This window comes from Channa argus, chromosome 19 (genome assembly GCF_033026475.1).
Source record: "Channa argus isolate prfri chromosome 19, Channa argus male v1.0, whole genome shotgun sequence".
NCBI lineage: Eukaryota > Metazoa > Chordata > Actinopteri > Anabantiformes > Channidae > Channa > Channa argus.
In genome coordinates, this window is record NC_090215.1 from 13,531,796 (window position 1) to 13,550,557 (window position 18,762).

General features: G+C 42.0%; 4 protein-coding genes across 6 annotated transcripts in view; 1 reads left to right on the forward strand and 3 right to left on the reverse strand.

Moving 5' to 3' along the window:
* si:ch211-285f17.1 (sickle tail protein homolog) overlaps positions 1–661 on the reverse strand; it is a 100,509-nt gene extending 99,848 nt beyond the window's left edge. The window contains exon 1 of the mRNA XM_067486507.1: positions 533–661. Coding sequence (XP_067342608.1) covers positions 533–602 — 70 coding nt within the window. The 5' untranslated portion in view covers positions 603–661. The remainder of the gene's footprint in view (positions 1–532) is intronic.
* LOC137104797 (OTU domain-containing protein 1) lies at positions 533–4,787 on the reverse strand. The gene has a single exon (XM_067486523.1). The coding sequence runs from the start codon at positions 4,555–4,557 to the stop codon at positions 3,199–3,201; it is 1,359 nt and encodes a 452-aa protein (XP_067342624.1). The 5' UTR covers positions 4,558–4,787; the 3' UTR covers positions 533–3,198.
* Positions 4,788–7,020: 2,233 nt separating this feature from the next.
* On the forward strand, positions 7,021–11,934 carry tgif1 (TGFB-induced factor homeobox 1). The gene is made up of 3 exons (XM_067486525.1): positions 7,021–7,349; positions 9,255–9,484; positions 10,275–11,934. The coding sequence occupies exons 1-3, from the start codon at positions 7,334–7,336 to the stop codon at positions 10,935–10,937; spliced, it is 909 nt and encodes a 302-aa protein (XP_067342626.1). The 5' UTR covers positions 7,021–7,333; the 3' UTR covers positions 10,938–11,934.
* A 1,531-nt stretch (positions 11,935–13,465) lies between these two features.
* dlgap1b (discs, large (Drosophila) homolog-associated protein 1b) overlaps positions 13,466–18,762 on the reverse strand; it is an 82,709-nt gene continuing 77,412 nt past the window's right edge. For 2 of the 3 annotated variants that reach the window (XM_067486603.1, XM_067486605.1), the window contains 3 exons: positions 17,492–17,583; positions 16,684–16,836; positions 13,466–16,168 (listed from right to left, as the gene is read on the reverse strand). In XM_067486603.1, coding sequence (XP_067342704.1) covers positions 15,953–16,168; positions 16,684–16,836; positions 17,492–17,583 — 461 coding nt within the window. In that variant the 3' untranslated portion in view covers positions 13,466–15,952. Of the gene's footprint in view, positions 16,169–16,403; positions 16,468–16,683; positions 16,837–17,491; positions 17,584–18,762 lie in introns of those variants that run through there. The other variant, XM_067486604.1, reaches the window with a different exon arrangement.

The following is an 18,762-nucleotide window of genomic DNA, read 5'->3' on the forward strand; positions in this document are numbered from 1 at the left end:
GCAGCATGTAAAGGGCAACTGCCACTTCAAATGAGTGTGTTTGGTAAGGACTGAACGGGATCATAACACTGATGCTTCTGCAGAGGATCTCAGGTTAGGAGGTCAACACAACCACAAACCAGTCATACAAAAGGAGCCAGCAACATATAGTGCACATCAGGTCTAAAACATTCCTGACACGTTTCTTCACAGAGGAAAAATAAAGTTTGCTTGAAAATTGTTAGACACAATATGATGTCACAATCATCATATCAACATCTCCAGTTAAAAACTGGACTTTTTTTCTTTTTGAATGCATTTTATGGTGATCGTTATTGGCATTTCCAGACGTTAAAGAATCGAGTGTGGTGTCTGTGCAAACGTACAGTCAACTTGTTCTGCCTCCTACTGTACAAGACTACACTAAATATTCCTGTGAAATTTTCTACAGACACACAGGAGACGCCTGCACTTTAAATACGCTTAAAGAAAGTTCAGGTGCTTTCCGTACACGGTCAGCGCGGTTTTAAGCGGCTCAGCCAGATTTACTTACTGTGAAATTTGGGACTTTCCTTGTGGTCAGTCGGGGGAAGGTCTGCGAACTGGACCCGGTGTCCCGACATGTTCGATACCCCCTCTCGGGTCAGAGACTCGCGAACACCGACCTCGTTCCGTGTCCTCACCGCTGTTTAAAGAATCCGCTAACTTCGGAGAACCGGGGCTCTGCTGCGTCGAGGTGACCGCGTCCCCCCCCCCGCCCTCCCTCTGGGAATCAGACACCACACACTACGCACACACACCGGTGGGGTACGTCTGTCATTGACGTTTTCTCTGCTCCCTGTGAGTGTGTGTGTGTGTGTGTGTGTGTGTGCGCGCGCTGAATGTGTGCCAGTACTGCAGTGGAGAAGTCCGCTTGGTCCACTCTAACCTGTCCTCTGCCCTTAAGCCTACAAGTTTCATATACGACAGACATTGAGGCGGAACTTTCCTCCTCCCGCAGTAAAAAAAAAAAAAAAAAAAAAAAAAAAAAAAAAAAGATGATTAAAACTATTTTTCCTGGCGTCCACATGACTGCAGGGTTACGTCATCTTCATAAGTCTTCCCGGGAAAAAGAGCTACATAATAACGAGACTTATTAAAGTTTAAGCAGGAAGCTACAGATACACAGATGTTACCAGCAACCACATGTGCTGCAGGACCACACGAATCATGCATTTTTAAGGTGCCGAAATCAGGAAGCTGAAACAGTTTTAAATTGGTATCAAAAAGCTTAATAATAAATTCAAAATGTATCGTATTTGCACATTTACCACCATTAGCTAACACTGGCTTTTCGAAGTCACACAACTCTGCAGTCTGCTCAACTCAGTGGAGCAGGTCTTGGGATGTGTTGCAATCAGTTTGGAAGAAGGAAGAAATTCCATCAATAATACAGGAGCTTAAATGTATACGGGGCGCTGCAATGCCACCTAATGGAAGAACAGTGCAACGTTACCAGCTGGATGGCATCCTTCAGAGACAGAGGGGCTGGGGTGGGGGTGCAAATCATTAAATCCAATCTAGTACAACTACTGCAGAACAATAAGGCAGTGTTCTCCAACCTGGGAGTTAGAACACCCACTACGGTCACGAGATCATTACCTAGACAGCAAGTTAGCAAAGGCTTAAACCACAAAGGTCACAACAAATCTGAATCACATTGTGTGTCACAAATCTAACATGGTAAACCACCAATAAACTGTGGCCTACTGGTGATCCTCGTATACAACGTTTTCCTTCTTTTTTTTAACAGTGTTAAGACTCAACACAAACTTAGCGTAATGGGGAAAATAAAAATATTGTAAATAGCGCAACGCCACATAAAGAGATCAAAAAAACAACAATGTGACTGTATCCAAAGCGTCTAAAACTAGGACTCTTGATGCAGCTGTATCACATTTAAGTATGAGTAAGCTGGTTTAATTAAAGGCAGAGACCAAACCCAACAAAAATGCACAAACTGCAGTGACATTGCACTTTTGCACTGTGCTGTGACAGTCCACCCTTCAGCCTTCAACTTCCATGTACTTGGGATCCATGTCCTGAGACCACAGTCATTTAATACACTGAATTCTGCAGCCTGACCTGAACAGGAGGCTGCAGGCTCCTGACTCACTGCATGCAATAAATTCTCAACATAACTTTTCACTTTAGGAGGGGGTGGAGGATGAGTGCGGCCCACATCACATCATCTGCCCTGCCTTGGTGCAATTTAAGAGATGGATTCCATTTAGGTTATGTACAGTCATGGATTCTGGGTTGACATAGGTGACATTATCATGGTGCTACTGCAAAATGCTTTATGTGGAAATACAGGCAAAAGATGGATAATCAAGCAGTGAGCATGTAATCTACAGATATGGACAAACTTGTTGATCTTCCACGGGAAAAAAAAGTATTTCAATTCATAACATAAAGGGCAAGAGAGGACTATCTCAGTCTCGATGACTGATTACAATGAAAAAAGTTGGATGTTTTATGAGGAAAAGTATTGAAATATCACTACAATAATATTTTAGGCTCTTTTCTAACAATTCTGTCCAGGTCATTTACATTTGTTAAAATGTTCAGCTGAATCAAAAATCAAAGTCTGATTTATTTTTGTTCCCCCTTTTATTGCTTTTGCCATTTCGAGAGTATTTAACTGCACGTTCTACTTTGTTCCATTGTTTCGTAGCAACAATTTAATCCACATTTGTAAATGTGAACTCACTGCCAATCAGATTTCTCCAAAAAAAACAAAAAGAAACAGAAAACAATTAATCTTTTTGATTGTTCTCACGGACACCATTCAAACACTGTGGAACGTTTGCATTTTTCTCTCAAATAAAGCATAACCAAGTCTCTCTGTAATTGAAAACATTTGGCAATGAGGGGGGGGAATCACAGGCATTATAGAAAAATAACCGGTCTGTCAACACATTCAAATAAATACAGCAACCTCGAAAGTACTTACAGAAACATTAAAGTTTTTCACTCATGTCAACAGAACTCAAACAATCGGTTCCAAGCACACACTTTTCAACACTTTCAGAACAACAGCGACTAATTGTTGGTATATACAAAAATCAAAGTATGTGCACTGCACTTCTCTCACAATATAAAAAAATAATTTATAGAATTTCAGAGAACAGTCTCTTCTGTAACAGTGTGCATCCTTTAATTCTCAACACTTTTCTTTCACGCACATCCGTTTTTCTCAATGTACATTTTGGATAAAGAGGCCGCCATCGACTTGGCCAGTTCCTCATCCCGTTTCCTCTGCATCTGAGAGTGCCTGCACCAGTCTTCGTACTCGGGGTTGGGCAGACACCTGTCCAAGAGGACGTCGTAGTGACCGTTGCTGAGCCAACTCAGCCAGATGCCATGTCTGGAGGTGTCCTCTTCCCCGAGACAGTGCACCATTGTGGAGACAGTGGGGCTCTCCAAGCTCCCTCCCATTGTCAGGTGGATGTTGATATTCAGCATCTGGCTCATGGCGAGAAGCTCGGGGTACCCGGCCCAGGCTCCGTCTTGGGCTGCGTTTATCAGGAACTCCCCGACGTCCCCTTCGATGATGGGGTTGAACTGGTCCAGGTGGTCAGCGATGTGGTGCACGGTCTGCTCCCTCAGCTCGGCGTGTCTCACCTGATCCCCGTACAGGGCTTTGCACACAGCTCTGTAGAGACAGTTGCCATCTGGAATGATGTGGTACCTGTATTTGTGCTTCTGCTGGAGGTACTTGTTTTGTTTCTCTACTTCAGCCAGGTACCGGGCAACTTTATCATTAATATCTGCTCTCTCTTGGCTCGGCTGCGGGGGACTTTCCTGCAGAACGCTGAGCTCAAAGTCCTGTCTCTCATCTGATCCTGGAGCAGCCTTGCCACTGCTCAGATCACTGAAATCCTCATTTAGGGGGTCTTGAGGTTGGGCTGGCCTGGAGGGAACTGGCTCCTCTACTTGTGGCGAGTCCCATCCGTTGCTCCTAAAGGAGGGATTAGTCACTGAAGCTGTACTGTCCTCACTAGAATGTTCCACCACCCGCTTGTATTCTTGTACCCTGGGTTCACAGATATGGTTAGTGTTGAAAAGGTGACTTCCAACCAGCTCTGGGCAGTCAGGGAAGAGCTCATCCGTCCCATTTCTCAGATGATCTATAAAATCCACTATCACATCAGAGTCACAGTCATCGCAGGGGATTCTTTCACTGTGGGAGTTTGCAGAGGGCGGTTTGGTTTTGGACTCTCTCATGATGTGGACAGGAACTGACCTCTCCACTCCATCGGGTCTGCGGATTAATATTTCAGCGGTCGACGTGAAGTAAATTGGCCTCATAGGTGAAGCCTCGTAACAAGAAAGGGCAGGCATGTTTGCGGAAGGAGCACTCTCCTCTCTCTCCGAATCCCAGTTGGGCGCTGAAGTCGCGTCTGCTGGTGGTTTTTCAGCCTCGGAGCAACTTGGTGCTGTTCCGTTCAAACGCGCAGATCCGCTCGATAAAGTTATTGTAACTTTGCACGACGACCTCGGGTAGTGTGTGAGCGCACTGTTGTACAGCTGCATTTTCACCGTCCTTTATAGCGAACGCCACCGCCGGCCTGTTACGAAAACATGACAACACACGCTAAAAATACCCCTCATGTCATCAACAACACTAAAGTTGTAGGGGACGTTTCCATGGCCCTGAGTCCTGTCACCATTCACACACAGACGACTAGACGGGCCACTTTAGCCTTTCAGCGTCATTTGCATTGGGGAGCCTCCCTAATTTTAGACAGGACCCTGCCTGCCCCAACAGTCAAGTTAGACAGAGGGAAATTACAACTGCATCCGCTGGGCAGCTTTCACAATAAAATCCATTGTTCGGGTTTGAAAGAAATAATTTAGGCCTAATAATTTAAGTTGTCTACATTAGGTTTACTGCACCTTTGTTTTATCAAAGGAACCGAATCATTGCAATCATGTTAATTTAGAGGAGGCAAAAATTCAATGAAAAACTGCAACCACATGGTTAGAAGAATTGTTACCAATAAGCATGTGTAAAAAGTTTATTGTTGAATGTCAATAACTTTGGGCTGTTGTTGTGGGTTGTTATTTTTTTTAAACAGATTGAAATAAAAGACATATCCATTCCTGATACTGGCATTAGAAGGCAACAAAGTGAACATACAGAAATATCCAAAGTCAATTAAAAAAAAAAGATAGTTGGAGTTTTATTTTTGGAACCCAACTTATTTTCCGGCATAACTCTAACTGTTGGTAGGCAGCTTTACGCAACTTTTTTCGATCACAATTCGACAAGTGTGAAGGATTTATGGCTCAGTCAAATCATTTGTGCGGTAACCGTAACGCAGTAAATTTAGCATTTTTATTTATTTTTTCCTAAATAGAGGAATGCGACTATAACCACAATAAGCATAAACACATGAAAACTGCCTAAAAAACAGAACAATTATTATTACAAAATCAATTATTTGAATAGCAACGTCATAAATATTAGTTCGTTTTTTTATGGATGTTAATAATCAGGAGTGTACATTTACCGCATCCTGTAACAATGGGGCAGGCTGATACATACTGGAAAAATGAAGCTGCTACATGCCTAAGCTTGTTCACATCTCTATTTTTAATACAATGACTGTTTGAATTTGTCCGGTGCGTAACAGAGAAACACGGACACTGTGTATAGATATTAGGCTCACGTCAATGCGTCTCAGCTGTATCCATAATCAAAAGTTAATAAACAAACCATAAAAAAGAAAAGAAAAATACACACACACATATATGGGTCGTTGTCCGTGTTAAATTGTATCATTAAATTCTAATAACTGTGACATAAACTTGTTGAATACACCCAAATATTCAAACATGGAAAATGAAAACACTTTTTGTGATTCTCCTTCAAACTTACGTTGATCAGCAAGGGCTTCATTTTCTCTCGAGCCTGCGTATCACAGCAGTGTAGTACTGACCGCCAGAGGGAATCCGAGGACCTTATATAAGGACCTTGTTCGGCTACAGGCAAGCACGGTACCACATGTACACACATGGAGGCGACATTTAGCTTCGGGGGGAATTGACGCCTGTCTGGAACCAATGCATGCAAAGACACTGCTACAGCAGCTGTCGCAAGATTGTGCGCCGCATACAAATGAAGGCATTGATCGTTTCCCTTTGCCGTACTGTTGTCTTCATAAAGCCCAACTGGTGCACCGACCTCCCGCTACAAGACTGGCTCAACAACGCCCGAGCACACCCACATAGGTTGTGTATTTTACGCATTTCCTCATACGGTCATTTAGATCATGACAATTCTGAAAAAGGAAATGACACAAATACCACAACAAAAGCGTAACTCTTTCCCTACAGGGATCCAAAAAATACAAATAAAAATAGCTACTACACAGAAAACATGGGAGGGGGAAAGTGCAGCAAACACATGATGTGCTGGTAGTATTTATATAAACAACAATGACTTTTTATTGCCACACATAATGCTATGGTTATATGAGAAATATAATACTATAATGTAAATAGAATTTTTTTTAAAGTCACATTCTTACTTTGTAAACACTCACATACATAGAGGGATTAAAAACATTGTCGATTCAGCTTTATTTGTTCAATAAAACAGGCTGCTACAGTAATGCCAAAATAAATATTAACATTAAGAAATACAGTCTGTATTAATAATGTTTTGATTTTTCGTTGTGATGATCATTTGTGGAGGATGTTACCACGAGGTCCGCAGTGCTCACCACCAGCCTGCTGCTGCTGCTGCTGCTGTTGTTGTTGTTGTTGTCACACTGATTGCCCGCGTAATTCAACAGCTTCGTCTGGGTCGTTATTTCTTACATATATATTCGTATAAATGTTAGGTTTTCATTTTCTTTCGGGCTCTGCAGCAGTTTAAGCTTTAACTGTATCCATGTCAGTGGAACAAGCCATGCTGATGTCAGAGATTTTTCCTCTGCCCTCCACGGTGGGAGGATCTCTGTGCGTTGAGTCACGCAGCTGTCAAAGATAGCTGTCACCCAGTTTCAGGATCAAACACACACACAGTCAATGAGAAAAGGGCTTTGAGCCGAAGGGACGCAGAGATCTCAGGTAACCCCCCCCTCCCCTTCACCCCTCCAAGACTCCAAACAAGGACGAAGAGATTCAAACAAATCCACACACACACACTCAAAAAGGAAGGAAAGAAAGCTTTGGATGAGTGGGGATTTACGAATATTCGGATACACACTGAGGATATCTGGAGAACAGAAGAAAAACACTTCCAAAACACAGAAGACACGTTTCTTCTGCGCTTCAAGGAAAGAAAGGGGTTTGAACGGAGATGAAGGCGAAAAAAGGTAGGTTTTATACTTTTGGTAGAATGTGACAAATGCAGTTTAGGTGGACCGAAGACCGCGTTCGGAGGGGGTAAAAGAGCCGTTTCCCTCAGATGCAAACCATGCAGCCTATTGTTTCCTTTCCAGACATGACAGGGGGCTTTTTCTGCCATGTGCTGGCGCGGTGTCAGAAGTCGATATAGGTTAACGGAGCTGTGGTTTTACACGGATTTTATTCACGTTTCCACCCGACACAAGCCTGTGTCGCCTGGCGTGTTTGGTTTGGAAGTCGCTGTGGAATTAGGCCAACTTTAATGCTCAGCTGGACGGGCGCAGTGGCGTCTGCAAGGCTAAATTTTACTTTGAATCTTAAGAAACCCAAAACACAATACAGTTGTAGCAACGAGCGCCACATTTTGTCGTCGAAGTTTATCATCGAAAGTTGATGCACCGAGTTGAAGTCAGGCGACTGTTGTGAGCTGAAGACTTTGGAAGTGTTTGGGGTTTTATTTTGTTTTCAGACCACGTTACAAGCTTTCGAAACGTAATCGTGTAACGTTAATTATCAGCCACAAACCGAAGCCCCTTCGGCACGTTTTACATTGTATGAGAACCTAAATGTGGGCTAATGTTCATCCTGACCTCGTTGTGGGAAGTTGATTGCGCCTTGTTACATTCATGGACCTCGTGGTGCAGCGAGCTCAGTCTTTCACACACAATAGAAAGCTCCTTACAAGTTGTTTAGACTTACAAAATCAGTGTTTTCGTGAGCTGAAAACGGTTTTTCTGCCCTCTCGGGTAAACTACAGTTTTTGGAGAGGTTACAGTTTTTGCTGTTTGCGTGTTGAAACTTTTGAATTGCATACAAAGAGGCACGCAGCCCTGGGTTCTTTTGTTTAGTCTGGAGACGCTGATTTGCAACAGGTCTCCCCTCCCCCTTCCCCTCTCTCCAGCCTACGTAATTACCTCATCCTGTTGGCCGCTCAGACTTGGGAACTTTCTTATTCTTTTCCCACTAGTTTGCCCACAGCACACGGCCTGGGGCTGTTGATTAAATACCTATTATGTCTGTTTCGTCAGTTTCCTAATGGCAGACGTAATATATCTGTGAACAGTGACCTAAACATTACATGAGCAGCTGCTGTATTTAGGAACAGTCAGTTTTATTCTTCTTCAGAAGAAACATTCACAAACAACTATATTGCCTGTGCAATGTTATATCACACTCAGCTGAAAACACACAGGCTCCAGATGAAAATAAAGATCAAAGTATGTTTTACAAACAGTTTATAAGCAGGTTTATTTATCATGGACAACTCTTTACCTTAAGAGTAACTCAAAGGCACAAATCCCGTTTGATCATGGCTGACTTTAATTAGATGTGCCTAAAATGCTACATTAAAACAAAACCAAAAACAAAAGATTCAGCTCTGTAATCTTTGCAATAGCACGGCTCCTGTTCTTCATAACAAAATCTCCTTTAACCCAGTGATCGTTCTTGCGGTCGGCCCAGTCTAGCTCACTTCTCCCCACAGCATGCTAGGTGTGCTCTCAGCCTGCAGTAGAGTCCTGGCTTTTATTTGTCGAGGCAGGTTTTATAACTGACACAGCATCAGACCAGCCTTTGTGACGTGCTCCCGTCCATCCATCCATCCCTCCCTCCCTCACTCACTCTTTCCTCCTTTTCCTCCTAACACCCTCCCTCAGTCCTATTATATGAATCACATGGCTGAACTTGACAGCTTGCTTCTGACACATCAGCTGCCTCCCAGACAGCGCTTGGTAAACGGCTGCGGCAGAGCAGCTGCAGCAGAGCAACTAGGAGACTGACAACAGGGTGGCTGACATAAGAGGATACGTATTTGCCTTTGTCCTGCTCTCACACGCTCTGTTTTTTTGTTTGTTTGTTTCCCCTCACTCACGCAGGTTTGATGATGCTGTCAGGAAGTGAGACGGATGATGAGGACAGCGTAGATGCCCCTCTGGACCTGTCGTCCAGCACGGGCAGCAACGGGAAGAGGAAACGGCGGGGGAACCTGCCAAAGGAGTCCGTTCAGATCCTCAGGGAATGGTTGTACGAGCACCGTTACAACGCTTACCCCTCTGAACAGGAGAAAGCCCTCCTGTCTAAGCAGACTCAGCTCTCCACACTGCAGGTAGGGACCGAGATCTGAGCGAAAAAGATACGATGAGCTTTAAAGTGTAAACAGATCTGTAAAAGTTCAGGGGAAGCAAGTGTTAGTCTGACCGATTGGATCATTTCCTCGGTGGAAGGCAAACAAAACGTGACACACAAACAGTGAATTGAAGGTCATCCAGCTTGATGTTGCAACATGAAAGCCTATGAGACAGCATGAGTAAACTCACTCCCTGTGTGCTGTGGGCTTGGCTGAGGCACTTGGACAGGAATTTCCCTCCCTCTAGCCCCTTTCCATCCCAGCTGTCTGGGAACAATGCAGAGTCATTTACATGGCTAGAGCTAGAAGCCTCGCTGAGCCAGTTCCGACTAGCCTGGAGGACTCAGTAAAAAGGAGAAAGATGGCTGTGATTACAGCTATGACAAAGGAAAGAGTTTTTTATTGAAATTAATTTTAAATAGATGATTAATAAGTCCAAACTAGACCAAAGTTAATGTTATGCTTCTTAGAGTTTAAGCTGCCTTTATAATCTTAGGTGTAAATCTTTAGACATCTTGCTTTCCATCTCTGCAGAGCTGAAATGGTAAACAGGAAATTCTAATGGTGTGAAGCATACAGCCTCCAGTGTGAAAAAACGATGTGTGATATGTGTTTACCCTTTGAATTCTCTATTGAAAACACAGGTGCATACTGCACCTGGGGATAAGGGGACCAGCAGATTTTCTTTTACATTGCAAGGCAGAACACGGATGGGCCACGTGATGCAGCTTTTTCTCACTGTGGATTTTTGTTGGTTTTTTGTTTCCAGGTGTGCAACTGGTTCATTAACGCACGGCGACGACTTCTCCCAGAGATGCTGAGGAAAGATGGCAAAGACCCTAACCAATTCACCATATCCAGGAAAGGTAGCAAGGCTGGGGACAGCTTCTCCGACAGCTCCCAGTCCCCGAAACACAGCAGTCCTGCAGCAGGTACAGAGGAGAGCTACGACAAACGTGTTCTCCACCCTTCCAGCTTTGAACCTGCCATGCCCGGTGTCCTGAGGAAGGCCGCGTCCCCCTCCTTACACTCCCCAACCTCCACGTCCCCCTCTCCAGGGCTCATGCCCACTCGTCCTTCTGTCATCTGTCACACCACTGTCACCACAGCAATGCAGGCCAGCCCCACAGCCTCCCACCCCTCTGTGCCAGGAATGAACTGTGACAGGGGGGCCGACCTGTTGCAGAGCGCACAGGTGCTGCTCAGGTGCCGGGATGAAGGGCCGGGCAGCCAGCCACCTCCCACCACTACCACCATCCTCAGTGGCACTGGCATGGAGGGCAACCTGAGCCCACGCAGTGGGCTGTTCAATACCCCTCCCCCCACCCCTCCCGACCTCACACAAGACTTCAGTGGCTTCCAGCTCCTGGTGGATGTGGCCCTCAAACGGGCTGCAGAGATGGAGCTGCAAGCCAAACAGTTGGTCTCCTAAAGGGAGAAATGATAGAAGAAGAGGAGGAAATAGACACTGACTTTTTGTCTCCGCTATGAAACTCCTCAGAGTTCAGTGACTTGTCTGCACGCAACCGAGAACAAATCCACATGAAAGCCTGATCATTTCTATTTTTGGTATACCAATCAAATTGATGAGGATGTTGTTTTTTTTTTGTTTGTTTTTTAATTGAAAAACAATGTATTGAGGTGCCTTGGCTGTAAGTTGTTTATTCATTTCATATACATGCGTATGTATCTACATGTGTATCTTTTTTGCACACAGGGACCAAAAATGTTATCAGAGAAATGCTGCCTGTCTTATGTCTTTCCATTAAACTGTATATCTTTTAGAGAACAGAGCAAGACATAGAAGCAACCTTCTTTCACAGACCAACCAAAATGGGTTGGTCACATATACACACATTTTACCGTTTTACATTTCAAGGATCAGTTCACGATTGGTCTGCCTGTTTGCACACTAAAGGCAGAGGTAGGTCATCTCAGTGTCTTAAACATGCTTTGCTCTTGGCATCTATGACAAACGTATTCACTACTGTAGTAAATGTGTTATGTGTTTTCATGCGTATAGTTTTGATTTTTAATTTACTTTTAGCTATTTTAAAAGAATTAAACCTATGCTTTTTTTTCTTTTTTTACATTTTTGTTATTTTTGTTTTGTTTTTTCACCACCAAGGGATATTTCAGATGACCAATGTAGCAGGTTCTTAGTCTGAGCCTTCATCCCATCACTCAGCGAAAAACAATGGCCAGTGGACTGGAAAATTAAACACTACAGATGTCTTTTCTGCAATTGCTGTTTTACAACCCGACAAAAGACAGCATTTTGAAATCACCAAAAAGCATTTTCATGTATTATATGTATGTACATAGTTAATGTGAGACAATGCCCAATGATGTGATTTCTTTTCATACTGTGCAATGTTTGTGGCAAATAGGGGTCACACGGGATTCAAATAAAGTTTTGTTTTTCTACATCTCAGACTTGATCTTTGTCTTATAGCATCCCCTCCTCTCTAAATAGGTTTTCTTCTTGAAAGTTGGACAGAACTTGGTGGATATTCTTTATCCTGTAAGGAGAGTGTACTGAGTCAGAATGTTCAATAAATAAAGGACTGAGTACGTAAAGACAGAAATAGTTTGGTGTTCTTGTCTTTCAACAGCCTACTGGCATTCAGGGACATTTCTGTGTGTGAAAGGTTCATGACAGCTTCTGCCAATTAGCATAATCCTGCATAAATTAACACAGGCAGAAAACAGACGTCAACAGTTTCTTGCCAACAGGGGTTTATGTGCGTCTGCATCTCAATAGTCAATGTAAGGCAGCTAATAACTGAGTGTGCTGCATGGCTCAGGGCAAGGAGGACAGCTGTTCCCTTTCTGGTCCTGCCACAATCCTGGAGCCTCTTGGTTAGCCTCAATAGCAATTGTTGTCTATATTTGCAGAAGCATCCACCCTTTCATTTATTTCATTTACTTCTCTGGAGCTCAAAACAATTTATTTTGAAATGAATAAAAAACTTTTTTCTCTTTTGTTTTTTCATTAAAACGACTTCCAGTATTTCACATGCTTACACTTTAGGCTAGAGGTTGAATATTCAGAAAGTCTATGTAGTCAAGGACTGTGCTTAAGTACATATCAGATATACATGAGTCATTTATTTCATACCACTTATACTCTGCTTTATCTTTTGTTACATTTTAGGAAGAAATACTATAAGTTTTAAAACAATGTTTACTTACAGTTGTTAGTTACTTTAAAGATTCTGATTTTACAACCTATGGCCATTATATATTAAATAGTGCATCTTCAACAAACTACAGCATAAAAGATACATATGCTACAGGGAAAAATGTGCATGTGCAAAAATATTTTGATAGTGTAATTTTAAAGCATGTTTTATACATACCCTTTACTTTTATTGTTATTTTGTTAACAAAGAAATGGCTCTGACTACCACTGGCTGGGGCTCATTGGTTTTTAAAACAACAATCTGTTGCCCCAGAAAGCTTGACCCTAGTGGCCATCAACAAATGTTCAGAATGCATTTTGTTGCTTGTCAAAAGTGACAGCTCATGTGGTGGAGGTCGGGTTCAATCAGGAGGTTATAATTACTAATAACGGTTTAAACAAATCTTCAGGCGCACACTCCACAGTTGAGCCCACCATCATAGGCTATTTGATAGGTATCCTGACCCAGGGCCAGGGCCTGTACAAAGCGACACCCATTTCCACAACCCTTTCTTTCCCCTCCCCCACCCCTAAACCCTGGCCACTGAGGTCATCATGTCGCCCCTCAGCAGGACTGACGTGTGAATGACTAATCACCGGAAGCTGCATGTACAGGAGCATCAAGGCTAAGCCAATGCCAAAACTGCTGTCTAATTATGGGGACCCACCCTGCGGAAGGAAAATGCCCTAAGACACACCATGCTGGCCTTGTAATCTGTTTAATTATATTGCAAGTAAAAACATATGTGGAGGCAGGGAAGAAATGAACAACAGAATTATGGCAATGATATATATTTTTTAATGCTGATAAGAGCTCATACATGTGCCGTAACATCAACAGTGTAGTAACATTAATTACAAAATGTATATCTGCTTAATATGCTATTTGATTGTGTTTATAGTTTACATTTACATAGGGAAACATTCATTTATGTACAAATGTTTATTTGAATGTTTTTCTATTAAGATAACTACATAACAAGCTTCAGAATTGCCAGGACTGCTGGAGTGCCTTTTGAGTTTCCAATAACAATCCAACATTCTGGTTTCCTGCTATATCAGGATTATGATATTGATATGTTGTTATAATAAACATAAATAAGAAGTCAATAATTTGACAGATAGTTTTTCAATTCAAATACAAGTTTCAAAGTAAAAAATACTAAAATGATCTTCATCTACATAAAATGGCATTAAGTTTGACCTATAGTTATTTTTACGCACCCTTGCTAAAACTTTTCTTCACCAACTAAAGAAAATACATATCATACTGTACGATTATCCCTTCACTTGAGTTCCTTCACAAATAAACATTTTCCAATTACCCCTTACCTCTAATTATCCAATGGCACAAAAACTGGTTAAATTCAGTACAGAGAATTAGACCAAAACATCAGATTCCTGCTATTCTCTTATCAAAACTAAAACTATGTGACAATAAACCTGCTCAAGATTGTCTCCACGTTCAAGCAGCTGACAGAAATACCATGTTAGACTGAAGTAAGTAGGGCTGAGATGTTTGGCAGGAACATCATTTGAAATATGTTTCCTTTAATTAAAGATCGTGGCCTATTCTGGTGGCAGGGGTTATATACAGTAAAACAGAGAAAACCATGGGTCACATTCAGTCACACGAAGTCAGTCACACTCTGCCTTCTCACTCTCATACAGGCTCACGCACACAGACACACACTTCTTCCCCTGAGACTGCTGTTGTGCTCGACTATCATATTAGAAATTAAGGCTGATCACGGAAACAGAAAAGACAAAAAGGTGCCAGTCATGCTAATTACCAACATAAATGAAACATAAACACAGTATAAGGGCCTTGTTGTCAGTGCATAATAATAATAATAATAATAATAATAATAATAATAATAATCACAATGTCAATAAACAGTCATTGTTCACCTATTCAATAAATTAAACATGAATACAAAATATTAGAAATTGGATGTTGTGTTTGTATGACCATCAAATAATTGCTTCATTTGGAGGCAGAGATAGTGCACACACAGTGAGGAGAAAGTAGTCCTTTTTTAGTCATTTAGTCTCAATACTGTCGATAAACCTCTCCTGTTCAAAGTTGACATAATAAAATATAGTACAAGTACCAGTATAGTACCAAATATCTGTGTTTTAGTTTAGTCTCTAACACCAAAAAAGCGTGAAATTACATGGGACCTGTTAAAAAAGACAAAAATATCAGTTACTTTGTATCAGCATGCATGTTATGTCTTACGTGTCCTTTATATAAACAAGTTTTGCTCAGTGTAAAATGATGGGTGATATTTTTGGGATGACTTGTTTACAGTTTGTTGATACTGCTACCTTATTAATGAATTACAGCTAGGACCCTTCAGACCTAGAAAAATAGGAAGCACTTTTGAAATTAACATGGATCAGACACATGCTTTCTCACGCTCTCCCTCTCTCTCTCTCTCTCTCACACACACACACACACACACACACACACACAGATTAGGTTTGTGGCATTTTAGAACAGTGATTATTTCAGTGAATTGCACTCTTTGCAAAGCAAAAAATAAAAAATAAAAAAATCTACATCTGCTTCATTTTGCTTCACCTGGAGGAGCACTATCTGACCTCAGGGATGATCCACTGCTGCAAAGACCCATTTTTAGTGCTCATGTTTCACCTCATTATATGAAACAAAAAAATGTGAGCATAGAAGAAATATAAAAATAAAATCAACTTAAAAAATACACAATATCAATAGCTCTGGGCTTTTCATTTAATTTAATGTATCTGATGTGAGAGATCAAATACATCACACATACACACACACACACAGACACAGACACACACACACACACACACACACACACACACACACACACACACAGTCCCTTCCTGTTCCTGTAAATCTCAGCTCCTCAAACACATTATTGTGAAGCATCACTGGTGTGCTACACCTGGCTTACTTTATAATATCAGGTCACTTTAAAAAGGGGTTTATAAGATTCTTCTTTAGGGGTGAGGGGCAGGTGGGGGTACAAGGAAAAGAGGGAGTGCTACATCAAAGCTGGGAGATGGTAATGAGGATGGGGGGGAGGGAGAGTTAGAAATAATTAAATAAATACTGTAAACATACATTTCCTGTTCAACAACTTCCAGCTTGACCGACCCGACAGTGGAAGTCTGCAAAAAATTTGATTATGTAATGTTAGCACCCTAGCCTTACCATTCAGTGCTATTGTGTATATGGGACATATTAGTGGGCATGTGTTTAGGTACAGGTCTCATAGCCTTGTCTGGGCCTCGGGTATATAGATTTCAATACTGTCTGCACTTTCAGTAGCAGAGCTCTGCCGAACTGATGCGGCACGTTTGGCAGCTAGCAGGCGTTTGCGAGCCTCCAGCCGCTGGCGCTCAGAGCTCTCCAGCGAGCGGTCCCTAGCCAGGGGAGGGTGGCCCTTCTGGGGTTTCTTTGGCACGGGAGGGGGCATCCTTCTTTCCTGGACAGGAATGACAAACAGTCTTAATGACAGGCCAGGTCCTCCTGACAAGCTGCCTCTAAACATAGCAAGAAAACAACTGCAGCCAGTTTGCATAAAGGTTAGAAAGAGCGGCGTGGCTGTTGCTAACGTAATGCCAGGGCATGCAATTTTGAATGAGGTTATGGTTCACAGTGGCAGCCATTTGTGTGGGGTAACAGAGCACGGTGGTGGCCATTGTGTGAGGTAAAAATGACCATTGGAGATGGGCAGGCCCCAACGGTGCATGGCAGGTAGAGAAGCTTCTCAAAAGCAGCTCACTGTCGACAACAAAACAGAACAAACGTCAGGCAGGCAACATGACAGTACGCAACACTTATTTGCATGCTACAAGAAAGCTCAACTGTGAATTATTAGGCTTACAATTGAATGTATATGACAGCAGATAACATGCAGGTTAGTAATGCATTCCAAAACAAAGCTGAGATTAGTAAATTTGATCACTTGAATATCAGGCTGAATAAATGTGTCTGCACCTGAATTTCTGGGGGTGTCAGAGGTTTCCAGTTATTGGCCCTGAGTTGATGGAGTTCATCAAACTTCAGGCTAATGTTTTCGATTGACAGCTGTAGCATGTCCCAAAAACCTGCGAGGTCCTGGGAGATAGGTCGTGGGTGTGCGTTTGGATTCTGATCCACAAACCAAAACACGCACACACACAGACACACACACAGACGCACAAACACACAGGTTGTTGACATACCTACTCAAAGACTTGGAAAGATACTGTTGCTATTTGACAATTCAGTTTTACAGCAGCTCATAGAATTTGTTTTCAGCGCATACAGAGGTGCAAACTATTTGGAATTCAAATTAATAATTAATTATTATATACAAAACATAACTTTGACCCGTTCATTTTTAAATATGCATCCAATGATAATAAAAAATATAAAATATCAATATTAGAGGTCTCATTTTTATATATTTTTATATAATGTTATACTGTATACTTATGCAACACATGTGTTTCTAATATTTTTACCTACATATGTAAAAAGGAAAAAAAATATTTGAACAGAGGATGCTTAAACAAAAATGTATACATTGGTTTCAGTGAGTAAAAATCTGTGTTTGTCAGGCGCTAGTTTTCACTCTGCAAGATCTGTTTTGTATGTGTAAGACAGTAAAGGGTGTACACACTAGATGCATAGTAAATGAGCACTAGCTTGGCCTGTCAGGATGATTTGTGCAGGATGATGTCAGTGCGGTGGGGTGTGTGTGGAGGGTGTGTGTGTTTGTGTGTGTGCTGGGGGAGAATGCAGAGGATGAGGTGACACATACCAGATTCTCCTCACACAGCTCCCGGAACTGCTGGAACTTCTGGGACATCAGCAGCTGGGCACTCCCCACTGCACTGCGGATCTTCCCCAGGACTGCAGAAAGACACATAGGCACATGTATGCACATGCACACGCAGACACACACAAACACACACAATTCACAATGCAATTACTCACAGTGCTGCATTCTGCAGGCATGTTGCACTGCTAACAAAGAGAGTGCATTGCTTTTCTGTGCCTCTCAAGAACAGAAATTATTTAGGGATATGACGCAATTATTGAAATGCAATGAAATTCCAAGTCTACCCATTTACAGTGCACACAGATCCTATAGTTGTCAAATCAAGCTTAAGGCCATAAAAACATATTTTAAATTATATATATCTATATATATATATATAAAATATAAATATAGATATGTAATATATAAAATGTAAATATATTATTTCATTTGAAACTCCTTTTTAGCAGACTGATAGATGAGATAAACAAGGCTGTGCTGCATATCCTGACTTTACTCGTCACTCGTATTGTCTCATAGATGCCGATGGAGAGCAAGTGTTGGTGCACACATTACTCTACATGAACAACATGGGATGAGAAACTAAGAAGGGGAGTGATGAATCTGGACTACAAACACAATGCCTTCAGGGTTTGTGTGCTTGTGTGTGTGTGTGTGTGTGTGTGTGTGTGTGTGTGTGTGTGTGTGTGTGTGTTTGCACATGGCAGTGTGGGACCTGGGAAAACATAACCTTGAGACAGCCTCTATGTTCTGTACGTTCTGTAAGACAAGCCTGAAACCATAACAGCACACTAGCTGCACAACCGATGACATTTTCGTTAACACACTGCAAGTCAGATTAAGGACAGGTACATATACAATGCATGCTGCCTGTAGCTCGTTTACTCAGGTCTGCTATGAGTAAATGCTGTGAGTAAAATCTATTTAGATCTGTGCATACAGACACGCATTGCTAACTGCTGTGTGTAATATGTTGTTACGTCAAGATCAAATAGTTGCCTGAAAGGAGCACTTAGAGAAACCCCATCACTGTGTTTGAGTGATAGATCATCATACAATGTGTCTAGAGGACAGATGTGTGGTTGTGGCCAGCAGAGGCCTATTGACGTACGCACGGAATGTTAGTGGTGGCCAGAGGGCTAACAGCTATTGTGGTCAAATACCATTAATACTAGCACCCTCCAAATCAGACGACAAAAAATAGATCTAATATCAATGTACAGAAATTATTTTAGTATCTTGGCATTCAA

What these genes read in the sequence shown, in the direction of transcription:
- LOC137104797 (XM_067486523.1), bottom strand. Translation starts at nt 4,557, where the DNA reads ATGCAGCTGTACAACAGTGCGCTCACACACTACCCGAGGTCGTCGTGC.
- tgif1 (XM_067486525.1), top strand. An exon ending in CTCAGCTCTCCACACTGCAG is followed by an intron (nt 9,485 to 10,274) that starts GTAGGGACCGAG and finishes TTTTGTTTCCAG; the next exon opens with GTGTGCAACTGGTTCATTAA.